Below are 22314 nucleotides of genomic sequence, written 5' to 3'. Positions count from 1 at the left end.
CAAGTTCCCATAATTATTCTTTTTTACAACAATCTTTTCTAATTTTTTTAGATGTTAGGTAAATTATAAATAATAATGTTAAGTATTTTGAAATGTTTGTAGGATCATACATGTAATAAAAGCTATTTTGTAGTAGATTGTCCCTGAAGATGGCCGGATTGGCCGAAACATCGGACTTAGAAGAGAAATAAACGGTTTTGAGACTATAATGGATAAAATTTGAATTATTTATTTTTAAAAAATTTACCAGTCTCAAGAAAATATTAAGATTATAAATAAAATTAAGAATGTTTAGATTCTTGTGCCAATATACCATTTCAATAGTTTTATCGCTAATATAGCTTTAAAGTAAAAATAATAATTAAAATAAGATTTTTAAAGTGAATTTAACTTCTTAAGAAACAAATAAAAATATATATTTAATGAATTACTCCTGTTGCAGAGAGATGGCGCTACGTGCTGACTGTCGGGCTGTCGAACATAACATCACTGTCAATACAACATCCAGGGAAAACACTGAACTACTATCTCGAGAAGCAGGTTAGTATTTAATAAATAGTTCTTATTCTATTCTTTGTTTTTTATTTGTAAAATTATTTCTTGTTTGAAAGAAAAGTGGATATGGGTTTCAATGTTATTGAAACTTTTTATCAGTAATTCTTATTGAATTCTTTGAATACATTTGATATTCCTTCGAGGTTAAATTATTAGGTTCAGTATTAGATGTGTTTACGCACATTACTAATACCATGTCCCAATTTTATTACTTAGGGACACTTGGTACCTCCTAGGTTCTGTATTAGATATGTTTAGCCCCAATACCATTAATATCACACAGATTAACTCAAAAATGTCAAATGAAATCAATACTCATTAACAACATTCAAGTTTTAAAATGTAACAACGTTTTAGATAAAAACAAAATTCCACTACACAGAACTTTATTTATTTTTTAAAATTGATTTATTGATATTTATAACTGTATTTAAATACATCAAGTAAATATGAGGAAATCATGGTATGGTATGGTATGGTAGAAGCATGTAGAAAAACTACCCATTTTTAGCACTCTAAAAACATTTTTACAACATAAGGTCTAGAGGCCATCTTCTTTTCAGACGCCTCGGAGGATTGTCCGGAATGAAAGAGGAAGCAAGATTAGAATCTAATGGGTTTGAGTGATTAGGGAGTTTCTATTGGAAGGATTGATATCTGGTTAGGGCTAGATCGGTTACAAATGGAACATTAAGGTCATTGTGGATGATTTGATTTGTGACAAAGTAGGGAGCATTTAGGATTTTACGAAGGATTTTGGATTGTAAGGATTGGATACGAGAGGAATTCGAAGGTTTAGTGGAGCCCCAAAGCTCAAATCCGTATGTCCAAATAGGCCTTATAATTGTCATGTAAATCAGTCTTTTGTAATGAATTGGAAATTTGGACCGTTTGTCTAGTAAGTGCTGTAATAGTCGATCTTGAGGTGCTGTTTCTTGTCCATTCAGTCTTGTTTGAGGATTCCAGGCTATTCGTTTGTCCAGATGTAGTCCAAGGTAGCAGATCTGTTCAACAGGGGTAAGTGCAACATTATTGAAGTATACTGTAGGGCAGTCAGTAGGTTTACGACGTCAGGTAAAGGTAATTTGATGGGATTTGTTGGAATTTAATTTAATCCTCCAATTACGACACCATTCTTTGAGGGCTGTGATATGGGATTGAAGAGTTTGGTATGCAATTAAAGGGTTATTATTAACAGCGAGGACACAACTTTATTTTAAATATGAATTTTGAAAAAAAAAAAAGATTTGTTTAAATATTTTTCATAAATTGTTGAACAGGTTCTAATTGCTATGCTTCTTAGTTATTAATAAATATATATATATATTTCCAAAAAATATTTTTAAACTATCAGTTATGTTATTGGATATCTATCAATGGGTAGATTCTTCACATGTTTGTATCATTTCAATATGTCACCTACAGCAAATTTACTTGTTGTATATATTTTTATACAGTTGTGAATTACAATAAATAAAAAATAAAAAAATTCAGTTTGGTTTGTTATTGATTTTTCGCTATCTAGAAATAAATGTCGATTTCTGAAAAATTGTATGTTAAACCTACTTAACATGAAGAACACTATTAGCACTCAGATTTTGGGGGATTTGTATTAAATTTGACTTTAAAAATGTACTAATATGCTTTCGTACGAAAGGTACATCTAAAGTACAAGAGCCCGCTGAAAAAAAGTCCGTTATTTCACCCCAAGTTATTGCCTTAATTAAAACTACGTATAAGCCATACAGTAAAAATTGATGAGTCTCACAAGTATAGTTAGGGTGCGACTGTTTCAAATCATTGCAAACAATTTTATTATTCTTTTGGAGCTTATTTTCTTACTACAACTTATAAAAATAGAAAGCCTAATAAAACGTTATTCAAATTAGAGTAAATTTTCTAAAATATGAGTCCTAGTACAGCTGTTTATGCTCCCTGTAAAGTCCCCGAGATAGTTTTTTTTTCAAGATTGTTCAAGCAACATTGAAATATATAATGAAAAATCAGTAGTTAGTGAATTAATCCTCAAATTCAACTCGTTAAATGAACTATAGTGTAGTTTATAATATGTATCTTCGTAGGGAATAAACTACTACTCTTAGGGTATTTTCCAAAATAAATTTACAAGATTTTGATTTTTAGTTCGGACAATATTTTTGATTTAAGAAAAACTATATCTTCGGGACCATTGAATGTACAGATGTCCAATAGTGATCAAATTTAAATAGTTTAATATACTATAAACTAGATTCTAATGTGTATCTTTTGTAGGGGTGATAGGTATTATAATATATGGAAATGAATATAAATTTTGCAAACAATTTTTTTTCAAACAACTAGAAATCAATATATTTCAATGAAAATCATGAAAACTACTACTCTTACGAAGGCAATCGTTGTAAGTAGCTTTATAGCACAATTCACTAGATTTATTCTGATAGTACAAGAGCCCAAGAGGAAATAAAAGGCAGTTATCTCACCCCAATTTTTGATTACTTTAGTGAAAACTTTGTATAATTACTAGTCAAAACTGATGAGGCTGCCAAGTATAGCTAGGGGGAATAAAAAATGGCGGTTGTTTCAACACCTTAAAAAATATTAATTTTCCATCAAAGTTTCATTAATTTAATTGGTTTGCCGCTACAAGCGTTATTTGGGCTACGTAGCTTTATATTTTTCAATCATAACATTGAACAACTATTATCTGATTAATGTTAATACCTTTAAGGATCTTTCTTCGTATAATTTATCAGACCGAAAATTTCGCCTGTCCCCCGAAAACGAAGCAAAAACGAGAGAGCTACTCAAACTTTGTAAGGACATAAATGTGAAAGGGACTCTAAAGCCTATTTGTTTTCCTTATCAACACAGTCAGGGCCGACATTAAAATGAAACTTAAATTAATTCCCTGTTTTATCACATTTCTTATACCCCCCTTCCTCCCTCCGTACCTTAACTACAACTTTCCACACAGTTTCCTCCGCTTAGGTTTGCATCGATTATAAACACAAACTTTATATCTTAAAATCGTTTCGCTTAAAACTTACTTAATGTAAAATTAAAATAAGTTTTTATAATAGTGTTCACTTAAAAATATAGGCTTGAACAAAATCAATATCAACTTTCTACCAATATTCTTTTTTCTTTGGATTATCTCTCTAGGAAGTTTGGTTAGTCAATTCATTTAACATTTTTTGAGGTTAATGACTTCCATTTTTAATGAATTATTTATTAATTATTCATGACATTGTACAACGTTTCGGGACCACTGTCCCATATTCATGCACTTTAAAACCTATAACAACAATAAAACTAACATAACACCTATCTTCATCCTTATCTATTTTAATTTATACAATGGGAAATCATGTCAACCATTTATGCATCTTCTAGGACCTTATCTCAAAAAGCACACTGGACAAGAGATAAGGTCCAAAGAGGTAGTAAGAAATGTAGAGTGATGGCTGTGCTAAGGAGTAGTGAAGATGCACAAATGGTTGACATGATTTCCCATATGAAATCATGAGGTGATTATTATTGTATAAATTAAAATAAATAAGGATGAAGATAGGTGTTATGTTAATTTTATTATTGTTATAGGTTTTAAAGTGCATGAATATGGGACAGTGGTCCTGAAACGTTGTACAATGTCATGAATAATTAATAAATAATTCATTCAAAAATGGAAGTCATTAACCTCAAAAAAGTTTAAATGATTTTTTTTCTTATAATGTTTATTGAACAGAATTAATGCACCTGCCACAAATTACGAGCATTAAGTAAATAAATATTAATTATCCGGACGAAATGGACAAAACCAAAAAAATAAAGAAAATAGTGTTAACTTACTAAATAGTTGAAAATTCAATCATATAATTCCAACTTACACTAAACATGCGAAAAATAAAATAATAATCTAATATATGATAAAAATGAATTAAACCTATTTTTTTTAACCTATCTTTTATTGTCACGTAAGCAATAACAATACATTCACTTGGCATAAAAATATATGTGCACGATAGAACTCAGATCCTTTTATTATCTGAAGAGCATTTTAAGGTAGTAGTACTTTAAGGTAAAATATGTTTATTTCCTGTAAGCCCCATAGGAGTACAGTGTATGATATATGGGGTTAGGTAACAATAGTGGATGGAATCTTTTTTACTGCATTTCAAATGCATTATGAGAAGCGAATGAGGAAAGGAATACGACTGGAAATCGTAATTACTTTAATTAAAATTAATTTTTTTCATAATTTATTAACCTAATTTCTTATATTTAACAATTACGCTTTCTTAATCCTTTTTTTATTTATTTAATGTAATTTACAACTGTACAAAATTATAAAAATAATAAGTAAATATGTGAAATGTTTCAAACACTGGAAAATCTTGGGAAGGATTATCAGGGATTGTTAAGGATAAGATATTAAGAACTAATGGATGGGTAAAGAGTTTGGAATGAAAAGACGTATATTTGTTTTGAGCCAAATCTGCAACGTATGGAATGTTAAGGTCTTTGTGGATGAGTTTATTTGTTACGTAATAAGAAACATCAAGGATTTTACGTAGGATTTTGGATTGTAAGGATTGGATGCGGAAGGAATTTGATGGTTTGGAAGAGCTTCAGAGCGCAATTCCATATGTCCAAATTGGTCTGATTATCATAGTGTACAATAATTTTTTGTAGTGAATGGGAAGTTCGGGTTGGTTAAATGGGAACCTAAATGAACGTCATTTAAAGAACAGTAAATTTTCTAAAATATGAGCCCTGATAGAGTTATTTACGTTAAATAGTTTTCGAGATATAGCTTTTTAAAAGCAACATTTCATAAAAATGTTGTATGGGACATACTGAAAGATCAGTAGTTAGTGAATTTATTTTGAAAACTTTATATCTCCAAAACCATTTGGCGTACAGATCTCTATTAGCACTCAAATTAAAGCTAGTTTAATAAGCTATAAAGTAGTTTATGATATTTATCTTCGTAGGAGTAATAATTTACATGAAATTTGCTAAAATAAATTGATTTATAGTTGTTCGGACAAATTTTCATTTGCCAAATTTATATTCATATGTACATATCATAAAAACTACTGCCCCTACGAAGATAAGTGTCATGAACTACTTTATAGAAAGTTAAATTTCTTTTATTTTGACTGTTGGCAGACATATGTGCGTTTTATGGATCTAGTGATATATTTTTTCAAAAATCCATCATTTTATAAGAACAACTAGAAATTAACATTTTGTGAGTTCATTTTGTCAAATATCATAAAAACTACTACTCCTACAAAGATAAACTTTATTACCTATTTTGTAGTAAATTTAACTAGCTTTAATCTGAGCGCTGGCAGACATCTCTACGTCCAATGGTTTCTGATATGAAGTTTTTCATAAATCAAACTTATTGCCCGAACAACTATAAATCAATTTATTTTAGCATATATAGTGAAAACTACTACTCCTACGAAGGTAAAGGTAATACACTTCTTTATAGTCCATTATACTACCTTTAATTTGAGTGCTAATAGACATCTGTACGTCACATAGTTCGTGATTTATTCGATTTCTCAAAATAAATTAACTAACTACTAATCTTTCAGTAGAAATTTTTAGGGATTTAAGAAATTTGCTTTTTAAAAAGCTCTATCTCGAGAACTATTGGACGTAAATAATTCTTTTATTAGGGTTAATATTTCAGCAAATTTACTCTTCTTTAAATAAGGTTCTCTTATGTTTTTTTGTGTTGTTGGTAGTTTTTAAGATATAGAACTCCAAATGAAAAATCAGTGTTTTTTAAGGTTATTTCTCCTAACTATACTTGGCAGATTCATCAATTTTGACTATTAATTATACATAGCTTTCATTAAAGTAATCAAACATTGGTGAGATAACTGCATTTTTTGTCTTCCCGGTTCTTGTACTATAAGATTTCCCACAATAAATCCACTAACTATTGACTTTTTGTATATTTTTCATAAAATGTTGCTTTAAAAAAATGTATCTCGGGGACTATTGAATGTAAATGATAATTGATTTAACAATATGGAGCTCCGAATGAAAAATTATATTTTTAACGTTTTCAAACGCAATTTTTTATTTCTCCTAACTATACATGACTGACTTATTAATTTTAAATGAACTGCCGCTGGAGTGTACCTTGAATAGTTCAATATCTAGCAGCCAAAGACTATTTACCTTACCTGTTGTATTGTCCATGTATAGTGTATCTATGCAGAGTTCAATTGTTCGCAACTGAAGCTTCGCGGAACCCTTGTGTTCCACACACACACACACACGCAGGGGCTCCGTTTAATTTCACGTCAATTCAACATAGTATTGAACCTTACCATCAGAGATTTTCTTCATTTTTCTCCCCGTTTTTGGTATAAATGCCAAAGGGGTAAACCCCTGCCTTTCTTAGCTTTTACTTAAAAGAATGATATTTGGCACTCCATGAAATGAAATGAAAAATTAATTTTATTCTGAGACATATGCCTCCTAAGAATAAATACATGGTTCATACATTATTATTTTTAACTACTATAAACTACTGTTTATAATGCTAATTAATATATACCTATTTATTTGGTTATAATGCTGCGGAGGTTTGGTTATACAATAAGTGGAGGTATAGGTGTTGTTTAAAGGAAAGAATAGATGAGGACTGGCGAATGGAGATGGGAAGAAAATTCCAGAAGGAGGTTGCACGTATGACGAGTATTTGTTAAAGAAGGCGGTTCTATAGAAGGGCATATATAAATCAATCGATTGGGATCTGGTGTTACTAGGAGCTGACGGGTGTTCTGAGGAATGGAATCACGGAACCATAGGAATGGTTGGAGTAAAGTTATGGATTTGAGCAATGTGATTATTCCAGGAGATGTTTTGGTAGAGGACAGTAAGGGAGGGGATGAAAGAATTTATTTATTGTTATTTACAACTGTATACAAATATGTACAACAAGTAACTTTGCTGTAGGTGACATAGTGACTTGATACAAACATGTCGAGAATCTACCCATTGATAGAAATCCAATAACATTTCTAGAGGAGAAGATCTCGAGGGCATCTTCTTTTCAGACGCCTAGGAGGATTATTACGCAATGAAGGAGAAGCCAGGTTAGAAACAAGTGGATTTGGGTGATTGAGAAGTTTATCATGGAAGGAATGGTACCCGGTCCTGGCCAAATCGGCAACATATGGAACATTGAGGTCCTGATGGATGACAAAGTAAGGAGCATTAAGGATTTTATGAAGGATTTTGAACTGTAAGGATTGGATTCGGGAGGAATTTGATGGTTCAGTGGAGCGCCAAAGCTCAACTCCGTATGTCCAGATAGGCCTTATAATAGTCATGTAGATCAGTCTTTTGTAATGGGTTTAAATTTAAAATATAAAATTGATTCATTTATTACGACATTTGAAGTGAAGACAGATATATAGATTAAGTTAAATTTGGCTGTTAATATTTTACCACAAATTTATTATTGAGCTTAAAACATTGTGGGCTTTTAAAATTTGTAATGGATTAAGAATGGCAGGGTGTTGGTCAAATGTTTTTGAAAAGTTCTGACCGAATACCTAAGTTTTTCCATCGTCCGATTTTGTCCATGTTTGTGATTCAGTAAGAAGAGGGTGATTAAATTTTTAATTTAAAGTTAAGAAGCTTCTTAGTGGCCGTCCATATAGATTTATCAGTAATCGTGAGGTTTTGAGTTAAGTTAGTTACATTTTTTTTTTTCAAATTTTAAGTTCTGTTTTGAGTTTGTTTGTCAATGTTTATCTGTTGGTTATCCAGTCCTGTGACACTTCGCTCTTGCTCTGCGTTTTTCCTTTAGCAAGATACGAATGTGCTGTGGCAAGTTAGTACGTATGGTATTATTAATTTTACAGGTCGTCGTGTTGTCGTATATACAAATTCTTACAGAGTCTGTGAAGTTTTTATTGCTTCGTCAAGGTCATGTTTAGTTTTAAGTGGAGTTTTTAAGTCCAGTTTGTTTTCCAAATCATTACGAAATTTGTCCTAGTCAACTCGTCCTTTAAGCATGAAAGAATGAATTCATTTGTATCAAATGATAATGTAGGGGTTTGCCGTTTTCCTACAAGTACGAAAAGGGTTCTTTCACCAAAAAATGATTAGGAACTTCTGGTAAAGTCTATTTACATGTCAGTATCTTTTTTTTTTTTTTTTATTATTAAACTGAATAAAGATTTTGTTTGTTGATCGACAGTGACATCAATTCTGTCTCAAAAAATGAAATTTTCATTAAAGTATTAAATAATTATGCATATCTCCTCTTGGGCTCTTGCACTATCTCTATTATAATCAATAGTTGCAAGGTGACCCCGTGAGAGACTCTCGAGAGTCGAGTATGAGTCAGCTTTCAAATAGACAGCTCTCGAAAGCCTGAAGGACTTGATGAGAACTGGTTAATGGCATTCCCGAGTGCTTTTTGAGTGCCTATTAAATTATTTAAGAGCATAAGATGCTGGATATTTTTAATTACGGCTATTTTCATCCTCTATCCATATTCTAATTTTCAAAGCAATAAAATCAACGCCTGTGAAACCCAGCTATCAATTTTTAATTTATTATGTTGCTTTATAGATAATATTATTTTTGAGATGCAAAAAGTTGATTAATTCACTAATGAATTTTTTTTCAGAAAATATGCACAATGATTGTTCTTAGAAACAATTACTATTGAATTAGTACAGCGTCAGAAATATATTTGTAAAATATTGTTGAGATAATCTAAAAACTATTTTTTTTAATTATCTCAATTGTATTTATTCCATTTTTTCAAAGGAAATCAGAAAAAATATATTTTTTTTTTTTTTAATAATTTATTTATTGTTATTTACAACTGTATACACATATATACAACAAGTAAATTTTCTGTAGGTGACATAGTGACATGATAAAAACATGTGGAAAATCTACCCACTGATAGAACTCCAATAACATTTCTAGAGGAGAAGATCTCGAGGCTCTCTTCTTTTCAGACGCCTAGGAGGATTATTAGGTAATGAAGGAGAAGCCAGGTTAGAAACAAGTGGATTTGGGTGGTTGAGAAGTTTATTATGGAAGGAACGGTATCTGGTTCTGGCCCAATCGGCAACATATGGAATATTGAGGTCCTGATGGATGACTTGATTTGTGACAAAGTAAGGAGCATTAAGGATTTTACGAAGGATTTTGGACTGTAAGGATTGGATTCTGGAGGAATTTGATGGTTTAGTGGAGCCCCAAAGCTCAACTCCGTATGTCCAGATAGGCCTTACATGTAGATCAGTCTTTTGTAATAGAAAAAATAAATTAGAAATAAAATGTTGTTCCTGAGAGAAGTATCCTTACACTATCCATTTCAAATGCATTATACCAGGCGAATGTTGAGAGGAATATGACTGGAAATCGTAATTAATTTATTAACCTAATTTCTTATATTTTACAATTAAGATTTCTTAACCTTAATAATAATAAAGTAGGTAGTAATAAACTTCTGAGCCTTAAACCCCCTGATCCTTAAATAGTATTGGTTGATGTACGACTTGTCACAATTTCTCGAAGGATTAAATTCTCAAAATGTTGATTTTACGTTATTATACATAAATATATCAACTAGCGATCAAATTTAAGCTAGTTAAATCCACCGAAAAGTAGTTAAACATTTTTTTTTAAATATATTATTTCAATTTCTTGAGACAAGGTAATTATTTATTAAATAAATCAAAAATTCGTATCCATTTTTGTCTCAACACTTTATTTTTCACCAGTCCAACGTTTCGGCCATTCTAGCCATCCTCAAGGACATCTTCAATATGAATTCTCACCTCACATCAAAATTTAAAATTTGTTTTGCAGGCTATTCTGCCCAGGTCATTTTCTTTATTATAAGTTCAAAGCCTATTTTTTAAAATTGAAAATAATTAATATTTATTTTTTCTTATATAAGATTATCCACAATTAATACACTACCATATAACAAACCATTTATCTAAATATAACATCATAAATGGTTTGTTATATGGTAGTGTATTAATTGTGGATAATCTTATATAAGAAAAATTTAATATTAATGATTTGCAATTTTAAAAATAGGCTTTTAACTTATAATAAAGAAAATGACCTGGGCAGAATAGCCTGCAAAACAAATTTTAAATTTTGATGTGAGGTGAGAATTCATATTGAAGATGTCCTTGAGGATGGCTAGAATGGCCGAAACGTTGGACTGGTGAAAAATAAAGTGTTGAGACAAAAATGGATACGAATTTTTGATTTATTTAATAAATGTTTTTTTTTTTCATTGGATAACACTAGATACATAAAACTGGTTTTTGAAACAGTTACACAAAATTCCTCAAAATAAATTCAAATAATTTTGATTTTTCGCTATCTAGAAATAAATGTCGATATTTGAAAAACTATATGTTGGAACCTACTTAACATAAAGAACTATATTACCACTCAGACTTTGGGAAATTTACATTAAATTTTACTTTAAAAAGGTACTAATATGCTTTCGTACGATAGATACATCTAAAGTACCAGAGCCCACTGGAAAAAAATTGCTTTTAGAAAATATGCACAATGATTATTTTTAGAAACAATTATTATTGAATCTGTACAGAGTCGGAAATATATTTGTAAAATATTGTTAAGCTAGAAACTCTAGCCGAAACGTTGGAACAATTAAATAGGTTACACCAACTTAATTGTGCTTCATTTTGACCCCCGAACCATCTTCTCCTCGTACATTTATTTATTTCAATTTTTTTCCGTACTGTTCTCTATCTAGGCAGTCCTTGTCTGTTATTTTAATTTCTTTGTTTCGTCATATTATTATAAAACTATTGTTTTTTTTCTATTAATTACGGAAAATAAATCAATAATAATTGATCTCTAGAAATCTAATTTATTATTTATTTATTAGTTTCAGCAGGTAAATCGTCTTTTCTTTTTTTTTTTTTAAATACATTTATTGTTTAAAAATAAATATATGGTTGTTTATAATTAAAGTATGTTTATATTATTTCTGCCTAGTAGTAAAGTTAGTAAGTTTATAACTTAGACTCTTATCTATGTATAATATTGCAGCTGGAGCCCCATCATAATTTATGACGAAGCCATAAGCTGAGTCAGTAGAATTACAGAAGCAGAAGAGGGAGGGGGGGGGGCGGTTGTTTGTGGCGATGAAGGAGGGGACTAAGGTAGGCCAATTTATGGTCCAGTATCAAATGGCGTTAATAAATACTCAAAATGGGACATTTTCTGCTGATTTTTAGTCCTCAGGAGCCAGTATTTTGTAGCTAATGTATTTGGTGATTCACTTATATTCGGGCCAGAGTTCAGGGAGGGTTGTCTTAGATCATTGTTCCATTACTCCCTACGAGCATTAAGGTTTAGGGCTATACCATACGAGAAATAAGATATAAATCACCAAATATTAAAATGGAACGTAGAAATATTGTGCTAATATATCTCTCTACTCTTATATAATTTACTCTACTTTAAATAATGTTCTCTTAGGTTTTTTAGTGTTATTTGTAGTTTTAAAGATGTAGAGATTTAAACGAAAATTAATTTTTTTTTTATCGTTTTGAAACAGCCACCATTTTTTATTTTTTCTACTTACATTTTGCAGACTCATCAATTTAGATTATTAATTATACATAGGTTTCATTAAAGCAATCTAAAACTGGTGTGAAATAACTGTATATTTTTCGCCCCAGCTCTTGTACTATTAAGATCCACAAAAATATATATCATTAATAGTCAAGAAAAATTGTATCAATGTATATATATACATATATACTGATATAATATTCATTTACATCTATCTATCAGTAATCGCTACAACCCTACGATGGCTGCTGCATTCCAATTTCGGACTTAAGTAGACGCAAGGAGGTGGAGATCCCATCGCCCAATCGTTAGACTGCAGACAGCCACTGGGCCTCTAGGTTGGGGGAACAGTATACTGGCATTCATTCAGAGCACACTATATACACTACACACACCCCCACACTACAGATAAAGGCCATAGTACAAGAGCCGGGAAGAAAAAAAGGCAGTTATCTCACACCAATTTTTGATTACTTTAACGAAAACTATGTATAATTACTAGTCAAAATTGATGAGTCCGCCAAGTATAGGTAGGGAGAATAAAAAATGGCGGCTGTTTCAAAACCTTAAAAAAACATTGATTTTTCATTCGAAGCTCTATATCTTAAAATCTAATAATACTAGAAAACCTGGATGGGCGTTGATGACCTTAGGGTTTTACGCCCTTAAGTCCCAGACAACAACAACTAGAAAACCTAAGAGAATATTATTGAAAGAAGAGTAAATTTTCTGAAATATTAGCCCTTATAAGAGCTATTTACGTCCAATAGTAGATATAGCTTTTTAAAAAGCAAAATTTCTTAAAAATCTACTGAAAGATTAGTAGTTGATTAATTTATTTTGAGAAATCTATATCTCAGGAACTATGTGATATACAGATGTCTAAATGAATACATTTATTTCAGAAACCATTGGAGGTAAAGATATCTTCCAGGACTCAAAAAAATGATAGTTAAATTTACTATACAATATTCAATAATGTTCATCTTTGTATGAGTAGTAGTTTTTATGATATTTGACAAAATAAACTCACAAAATGTTAATTTCTAGTTGTTCGTATAAAATGTTGGATTTTTGAAAAAATATATCTCTAGATCCATAAGACGCACATATGTCTGCCAACACTCAAAATAAAGGAAATTTAACTTACTATAAAGCAGTTTATGACACTTATCTTTGTAGGAGTAGTAGTTTTTATGATATTCACATATGAATATAAATTTGGCTAATGAAAATTGGTCCGAACAACTTATTTTGGCATATTTCAAGTAAACCATTACTATTATGAAGATAAACATCATAAACTACTTTATAGCTCATTAAACTAGCTTTAATTTGAGCGTTAATAGACATCTGTACGTTAAATAGTTTTGGAGATATAGCTATTTCATAAAAATTTTGTATGAGACGTACTGAAAGCCTCATACAACATTTTTATGTATATACAACATTCCAAAACTATTTAACGTAAATAGCTCTATTAGGGCTCATATTTTAGCAAATTAACTCTTCTTTAAATGACGTTCTCTTAGGTTTTTTGTGCTGTTCCTATTGTGCTTTTTAAGATATAGAGCTCCGAATGAAAAATTAGTTTTTTTTTATCTCTTTGAAACAGCTACCAGTTTTTATTCCCTCTACCTATACTTGGCAGGCTCATCAATTTCTAGTAGTAATTTTACATAGTTTTCATTAACGTAATCAATAATTGGGTTGTGATAACTGACTTTTTTCTTCTCTTGGGCTCTTGTACTATCATATACATTACATACCCTAGGGTCCCCTCTCCTAAGAAGCCGCCTCGGATGGTGACCAGGTCAGTAGACTCTGAGGAGGCCGCCTCTCAACCTGACAAGGAGGGCGAGGGCTGATAACCCTCATCTCTGAAACCTCTACATCGTGAGACCATTAATTTATATACTCCAGATTTATACTGTTTCAATGAAAATGGAAGTTAATAAATAGCTCAGAAATATAAATAAAATCTAATAAATACTTCCTGGAGTATATTTAAATCTAGCTATTTTGTTGACTATGGTGAAGATGGCAAATAGAATAGACCGAAACGTTACAATATTGTGAAATTTATATAGATATAGAATAAAACAGGGATAGGAGTCCTTTTTGATTGCTATTTAGTAATAAAATATAAATCCTATTTAAAAAAAACACAACCTAAAAATATATTGTTGTTTTGAATAGTAGATAATGGCACGTCTTCACTTTGATCATTGTCAATAGGCCCAAAAGCGATAAATTGTTAAAAAACCTATAGGGGCAGGCCTAAAAGAGACAAAATACATATTTCTAGGTAGTTGAAGAAATACCTGAATCATCAGGACTTTAACCGTGCAATGAAGCATATAGTACCTAAAAGTAACTCACACATCTGTGTGGTACCAAGTACCAGCGCGAAGACTAAACTAATCTCGTAGGATGCCAGACAGAAAGTTTACAAGTCGATTATGTTGAGTTGTAGAGGATATAACTGCATAGGGTGCACTCTATTCACTCCACGAAGCATATAGAGGAATTGGAAAATATACAAGCTAGGTACTACAAGCGACTACTTTATTTGCAACGAAACATCCCGCACTTTATGGTAAGACTAGAAGTGGCACCCATTCCTGTGGGAACCACGTTTTAATGCAAACTCTGTCCTGGCTAATCAAAATACTTAACATGAGTTGTACTCGCTTCGTGAAACAATGTTATTTAAAGCTACTGCAGCTAGGCAGTAACAACCAGTTGAGCTTACAATATAATTGGGTAACGCGAATTGGAAAACTACTGAAGAGCTTCGGAATGTTTGACCCTATGTAATACTATACAATGATCTAGTATGTATCGAAATTAGAATGTGAGATAGATACAGGGAATTTTTCAAGGATAAAGACCTCTTGTTATTACGAGAATGGATCTATAACCCGTGGTACGGTAGGGTCTTCATTAAAATGGATGCTCCTCAAAGCTACCTAAAAATCAGTTTTCCTATAGCTTATTTGAGAATAATTTCTCAACTCCGACCCTCCGGTAAATATGCGATTACTCTTAGAGTCCGTTCACTAAAAAATACTCTGGTCCCACAGAAGCTTTGTAGGTTGTTTCCATTTTTTAACAAACTGCCACGCAAGGAACCCAAAACCGATCCATGCCGAAACTGTACATTACAATACTTTTAGTAAATCTGATCAAAGTTAAATTGGAGTGTTACCGGCGTGTAGAGAAATTACCCATTGGTAGCACTCTAATGACATTTTACATTAGCTGGCCACCTTCTTTTCAGGCACCTCGGAAGATTGTTAGGAATGGAACAGGATGCAAGGTTAGAAACTAGGGGGTTTGAGTGGTTAAGGAGTTTATAATGGAAGGAGTGGTATCTGGTTCGGGCTAGATCGGTTACATAGGGAACATTAAAGTCTTTATATATGATTTTATTTGTGATAAATTAAGGAGCATTGAGGATTTTACGAAGGATTTTGGATTATAAGGATTGAATACGAGAATTCGAAGGTTTAGTGAAACTCCAAAGCTCCACTCCATATGTCCAGATTGGCCTTATTACAGTCTTTTGTAATGTGTTGGAAGTTTAGACCGTTTGTCTAGTAAGTGCTGTAATAGTCGAAATCGACCAGCAGTTTCCTCTCTTTTCAGTCTTGAGTGAGGATTCCAGATTAATCGTTTTTCCAAACGTAGTCCAAGGTAGTGGATCTGTTCGACAGGGGTAAGAGTAACATCATTAAATGAAACTGTAGGGCAGTCAGTAGGTTTACGACGAAGGGTAAAAGTGATTTGTTGGAATTTTTCTTAATCCTCCAAGTTCGACACCATTCTTCGAGGGCTGTGATATGGGATTGGAGATTGATATGTGATTTTGGGATACAATTTATGGGTTATTATTAACAGAGAGCACACATGTGGTGAGGATAGTGTTAGGATTGGTTGGAATGTCAGCTGTATAGACGGTGTAGAGGATGGGACCAAGGATACTACCTTGAAGAACACCTGTGGACTGAGAATAGAGTGATAAATAGGAGCCATTGTGGTTTACTTGGAATAATATATCAATGACAAAGAAACGAATGATGAGAAAGTATGTATGCTGAAACTAAGCGATATTAGCCAATTCAGTTGTATGAATTTCAGTCGAGCCTGTACCCCCACGATTGAATATCTAACTTCTTTTTATATATGTAACCCAAAACCTTATGCTTAGAGCTGGATACCAATCTTCACAATAGGTTCTATAGTTTCTGTATTATGTCGTGACGATTTGGTTTTCTTTTTTTTTAGATAACCCAGTTTGGGTATATTGTTTTTCATTAGTTTATATAGATGATTTTTAACTCAATATTTTTGTAAAATAACCACAATTATATATTTTACAAGTCAACTCTATTTTTAATGCGGTGGCTCAATAAACAAATAAATAAATTATTTTTATTATTATTAGCACATCTGACAACATAGGGAGTTTTCGTTTTATTTTGAAATAGACATGTTCCGAAAACCTTACCGTAGAACGGATTTCTTTCTTTACTACTGTCTATTGACTGCCTAAAAGCAATTAGGACTGTCAAAAACTAAGCCCACTCTACGGTAGAATCTCTAGAATACGTCAAATAAAATAAAATATATGTTTTGTTTTTTTTGTCAGAGGTGCCACAATTCAAGCAAAGCTGTGATACACAGAGTTGGTTACCTTCTATGTATGTTCACCCCTTAACCTCTTACTATTTGACTACATAGATTTTTTTTTAATAATGATAATATTATTATCAATCTATTCAGATAATCATATATGGTTTAATTAATATACAGGATTAATGTTTAATTCTAGTTTTAAAAACTCAGATTTTTCATCTGTTTATAATTAATGAGTCTGCCAAGTATAGGTAGCGAGAATAAAAATTGCAGCTGCTTCAAAACTCAAAAGAAATTAATTTTTCAATCGGATCTGTATATCTCTAAAACTATCAACAACTCCAGAAAACGTTATAGAACATCATTCAAAGAAGAGTAAATAAGCTAAAATATGAGGCCTAAAAAACTCATTTACGTTCAATAGTTTCTGAGATATAGTTTTTAAATTACAACATTTCTTAAAGAATGCACTAAAAAAAAACAGTAGTTAGTGAAATTATTTTGAGAAACCTATATATTAAAAACCATGAGACGTACAGATATCTATTAGCACTCAAATTAAAGCTAGTTAAATTTACTATGAAGTAGCTTATTACATTTATCTTCGTAAGAGTAGTAGTTTTATATGGTATTTACAAAAATTGTATCTAAACAACTAGAAAATGACATTTTGTGAATTTATTTTGGAAAATATCATAAAAACTACAATTCCTCCGAAGATAAACAGTATAAACTATTTTTAAAATAAATAATTTAATGTCTATCCATTTTAGTCTCAAAACCTTTTATTTTTCTTATTAAGTCCGACGTTTCGGCCAATCCGGCCATCCTTAGGGACAATCCACTTAATACAATTTTGGAATTATATAATTTAAAAACTCAAACTCCATGCAGGCTATTCTGCCCAGGTCAAAACAACAATTTCTAATTAGTCAATATTCACCTAGTTCCAGAATAAAAAAAACTATTTTTCATTTGATTTCATATAATTACCTTTTTGCATTTTTCTTTGGAAGGTTTCCTTTATATAAAATTATTTTATTTAAAAAAAAAAAAATAAATATGGTTTTGTTTATTTATGTTGTTCTTTGCTGACCGCACCCCCGACAAACTTCTTCAAGAAAAAACTAGCTTTAATTTGATTGCTAATAGAGGTCAAATAGTTCTTGAAATATAGATTTCTCAAAATAAATTAACTAACTACTGATATTTCAGTACATTTTTATGAAATGTTTTTTTTTTAAGGCTATATCTCGAGAACTATTGAACGTAAATAGCTTTATTAGGGCTAATATTTCAGAAAATTTACTCTGAAACTTAACTTATTAATGTTCTTTTAGATTTTCTAGTGTTGGTAGTTTTTAAGAAACAGAGCTCCGAATGAAAAATTAATGTTTTTTTTATTAAATAACTACTAATTATAGATAGTTTTCAGCAAAGTAATCATGAATTGGGGTGAGATAACTGCCTTTTTTTCTTCGCGGCACTTGTACTATGACGTTTATCTTCGATATAATTTTTATGTGCCAAATTTATATTTATATGCGAATATCTTAAAAACTAATACCCCTACCAAAATATATGTTATAAACTACTTTATAGTAAGTTAAATTTCCTTTATTTTGAGTTCTGCCAGACATATGTACGTCTTATGGTTCAAAAATCCAATATTTTATCAGAACAACTAGAAATTAACGTTTTGTCAAATATCATAAAAACTACTACTCATAAAAAGATAAAGGTTATAAACTATTTTATGAGAAATTTAACTAGTTTTAATTTAAGTGCTGACTAACATCTGTACGTCTTATGGTTTCTGCAAACTTATTGTCTGAACAACTATAAATCAATTTATTTTAGTAAATATCATGAAAACTACTATTCATACGAAGACAAATGTCATAAATTACTGTATAGTACATTATACTGGCTTTAATTTGAGTGCTAATATACATCTATACGTCATATAGTTCCTGAGATATAGATTTCTCATAATAAATACACTAACTACAGATCTTTTAGTATATTTTTGTGAAATGTTGCTTTTTAAAAAGCTATCTCTCTAAAACTATTGAACGCAAATAGCTCTATTAGGACTAATATTTCAGAAATTTACTCTGCTTTAAATAATGCCCTCTTAGGTTTTCTTGTGTTGTTTGTAATTTTTAAGATATAGAGCTCCGAATGAAACATTAATGTTTTTTTAAGGTTTTAAAATAGCCTCCATTTTTTATTCCCTCTACCTATAATTGGCACACTCATCAGTTTTTACTACCAATTATACATAGTTTTCATTAAAGTAATCATGAATTGGGGTGAGATAACTGCCTTTTTTTCTTCCCGGCTCTTGTACTATGACGCTTATCTTCGCAGGAGCAGTATTTTTCATAATATTTGCTAAAATAAATTGATCTCATCAATTACATTAACCCTATATTTTATATTTCACAATTCTTTTAAATTTATTTCCGAATAATTAAAAAAAGTAATAATATATCAGGAAATATATTCAAGTTTATTAATTTCATTATCTCAACTGAAAGAGTATTATTCTGTCGAGATAGCTGTCACGCAGTGAGATCTTTTTTGCCGCTCTGTTCACAAGGGAGTGTTGAATGAATGGAGTGTGGAACAAATGGAGACCTCTCTGAATATCTCATTCCATTTCAATATTTATGAGGGCTCCATAGTCACCATCTGGAGCAAAAAGATCTTTAACGAGTCCATTTCAGTTCAAAAGTCCAAATGTCCACAACTCCTTGTCAAAGAAACAATATAATAATAATAATAATAATAACGAAGAACTCGAAGGTTCGATCCCGATACCACCAAACGCTCTCTGCACACATCCTTCCAGTGATGCCCGTCCAAACCCAATTCCACTAAATCAGTTTTAATACAATCCTCCCATCTACATTTTGGTCTACCCCTCGGACGTTTACCCGTTGGTTCAGTGTTTATTAACATTTTAGGGATCCGCTCGTTACTAAGCCCTACAACCTTTAACGTCCACCTTATACGCCTCAATGCTATAATTTGAATTATATTTACCTAGTGTAGGTATCTTAATTCAGCGTTGTGTAATCTTCTAAATTCTCCCGTTAATTCATTCTTTTTCAGTCCGAATACTGTATTTTCAAAAACCCTAAGACGCTGTTCATCCCTTAGTGTAAGAGGCCAGGTCTCATATCCATAAACAGCAGTCGGAAGGATAATAGTGTCAAAGAAATACTTAAAACAAATTTATAGATTAAATAAATTGCATTTAAATATAGTGAAACTCCTGTATATAAACGCCGAGCTGAAGTGGCTCTATCCATCCTTCCGATGGATATTTCCTAGCTTCCTTTCTATTCCAAGTAATTAGTACTCAACGCCCCTCATATATCCTATTACCGTTTAGGAAATCTACCCTCCACCTCACCGAACTTCTGCGTTTGACATTTTTTTTTATCTGAACTGCCTTTCACTGGAACTCCATTCCCTCTAACATACGTCATTATTTTTCATTCATTGAAAATTAATGGTGAGAGATATTTTATTTATCAATGAGAGCGAAAAAAAGGATATATTTTTGGATTTTACTAAAAGATTGAAGCATCTCAATATATAATTAGGCACTCATCATTCCACCAATTCATTCATGCCATATCAGGACTGAATAGTGTAATATGAGATGAACGCAGAACAGCGTTTATCTTACTCATTAACCCAAAACAAATATTGAAGAGTACATCAGCCATCAGTGCTGCTGATACATCAGCCATCAGCTCAGTCCTAGCTAATTAAGAAACCTTTCACAACTAGCTGCATTATTCAGTTTTACAGGGCCGTTTCAATCCCAACCGGAAAATTGGACTTGGCCGAAATGGTTAAACGTACCATTTCTCTAGGGTGAATATTTAAAGTCACAATTATGTTGTTAATATAACTTTATTTATTCGTGAATATTGTGAAAAAAATAATTTTAAATATATTTCATCATTGAGGGAGTGTTGTATAAGAATAAATAAATTTTCCATAAGCAGGGCCTGAATGAAATTCCATTTTTTTTTTAATATTCGGGTGGTTAAGTCTATTCTAAATAAGGTATCCTAATTAATGTTAAATCACAAAATGTTATTATACCATTGCAATTTTTTTTTTATTCATTTAAAAAATTACATCAAATATTGTCTGACCAGACCTCTGTTTCATGATAAAGTACAAACAAATACTATTAATTTTGTACGAGGAGAACATGGTAGTGGGATGTGATCGTAATATGACACAAATAAGTTTAAATAACTTAATCGTGCCTTTTGACCTTGACCTCATACCAACCAAATTCTTAACATTCCATATAAAATTTTCCAACCATCCTAATCATTTGGTTTAAACCTTATCTAGTTCCACCCATCGCTATAGCCCCCCTAGAAGGTTGCAACGGCAGTGGCCAAGAGACTTATTGTAAAATAAAAATGGACAACTGGAGTTCTGCCAAAAGTCAGATTCTCCACTCAAGTTGTGTGTTTGCGGCTTTGGCGCACATGCTCAGCCTCCACTGGCTCACTACCAGTGATGCGGCGAGAGGGATGCGCTAGGATCTTTTTGAGCTCTGCTCTACCCCTCACACGTGGGGGATAGAGTGGGCTCAGGGATCCTCAGGTCGATTGTGTAAATATTTTATATAAGAGTGTAAATGTGACTAGAGATTATATTATTTTATCATTATGTTTTTTTATTTATTTATTTTTTTCATACCCATAGTTTGATTCTGTTAATTTTGTTTATCCTTCTGTTTGTATGTATTTTAAGAGAGATTTTTTTTTTCATTCATTTATTTATTTTTATTCTTATTTTAGTATGAATGTGATCATTCATCACTATTACCTATTGCTGACAACTGTGTGGCAGATTGTAATATTTATCAATAGAAAGAAAAAATAGAATTGAGAGAAAAATAATATATGTAACAAATGAAATATGTAACCATAATATTAGATAAAGAAACAAAATATGAAATTAAGTTTAACAAAAGAAGTGAATAGAAAAAAAAAAATAGAAAACCACAATAATAATATATGATATTGTGAACATAACTAATAGCGTGGGTAAGGAAAATTAAGAAAAGAATAGAAAAGGAGGAGGGGGGGACTAAAATAAATAAACGGAAAAAAAAAGAGAATAAAACATAAAATGAACCTGTTAGTTGAAATCTTACCGCCTTCTTTTGTTAAACTTAACTTCATATTTTGCTTCTTCATCTGATATTATGGTTACATACTTATTGCACAGTATTGTACGTTTTGGATTTTATTCACAAAGTTTTATTCTTTTTGGGCTAAATTTTGATTTTTATTGCATAAAATTCAATGCTTGAACTAAGCTGCTTATATTATACATATATAGGTGCATATGTATGCAAATGTTTATCCATTTTCTTCATTTTTTTTACTTAGTTTATAGCTAGGAATTAACAAATTTTAGGTGAATAAAAGAATA

General features: G+C 31.2%; 1 protein-coding gene across 1 annotated transcript in view; it reads left to right on the top strand.

Annotated features, from left to right (window-relative positions):
* Window positions 1–446: 446 nt before the first annotated feature.
* The window catches only part of LOC106687952 (uncharacterized), a 79254-nt gene continuing 57386 nt past the window's right edge, over window positions 447–22314 (top strand). Inside the window, exon 1 of the mRNA XM_067048295.1 lies at window positions 447–540. Coding sequence (XP_066904396.1) covers window positions 447–540 — 94 coding nt within the window. The remainder of the gene's footprint in view (window positions 541–22314) is intronic.

The sequence above is a fragment of the Halyomorpha halys genome, unplaced genomic scaffold, assembly GCF_000696795.3.
Source record: "Halyomorpha halys isolate HHAL.00 unplaced genomic scaffold, Hhal_1.1 Scaffold1033.1, whole genome shotgun sequence".
NCBI classification, from domain to species: Eukaryota; Metazoa; Arthropoda; class Insecta; order Hemiptera; family Pentatomidae; genus Halyomorpha; species Halyomorpha halys.
This window is presented reverse-complemented; position numbering and strand designations above follow the sequence as displayed.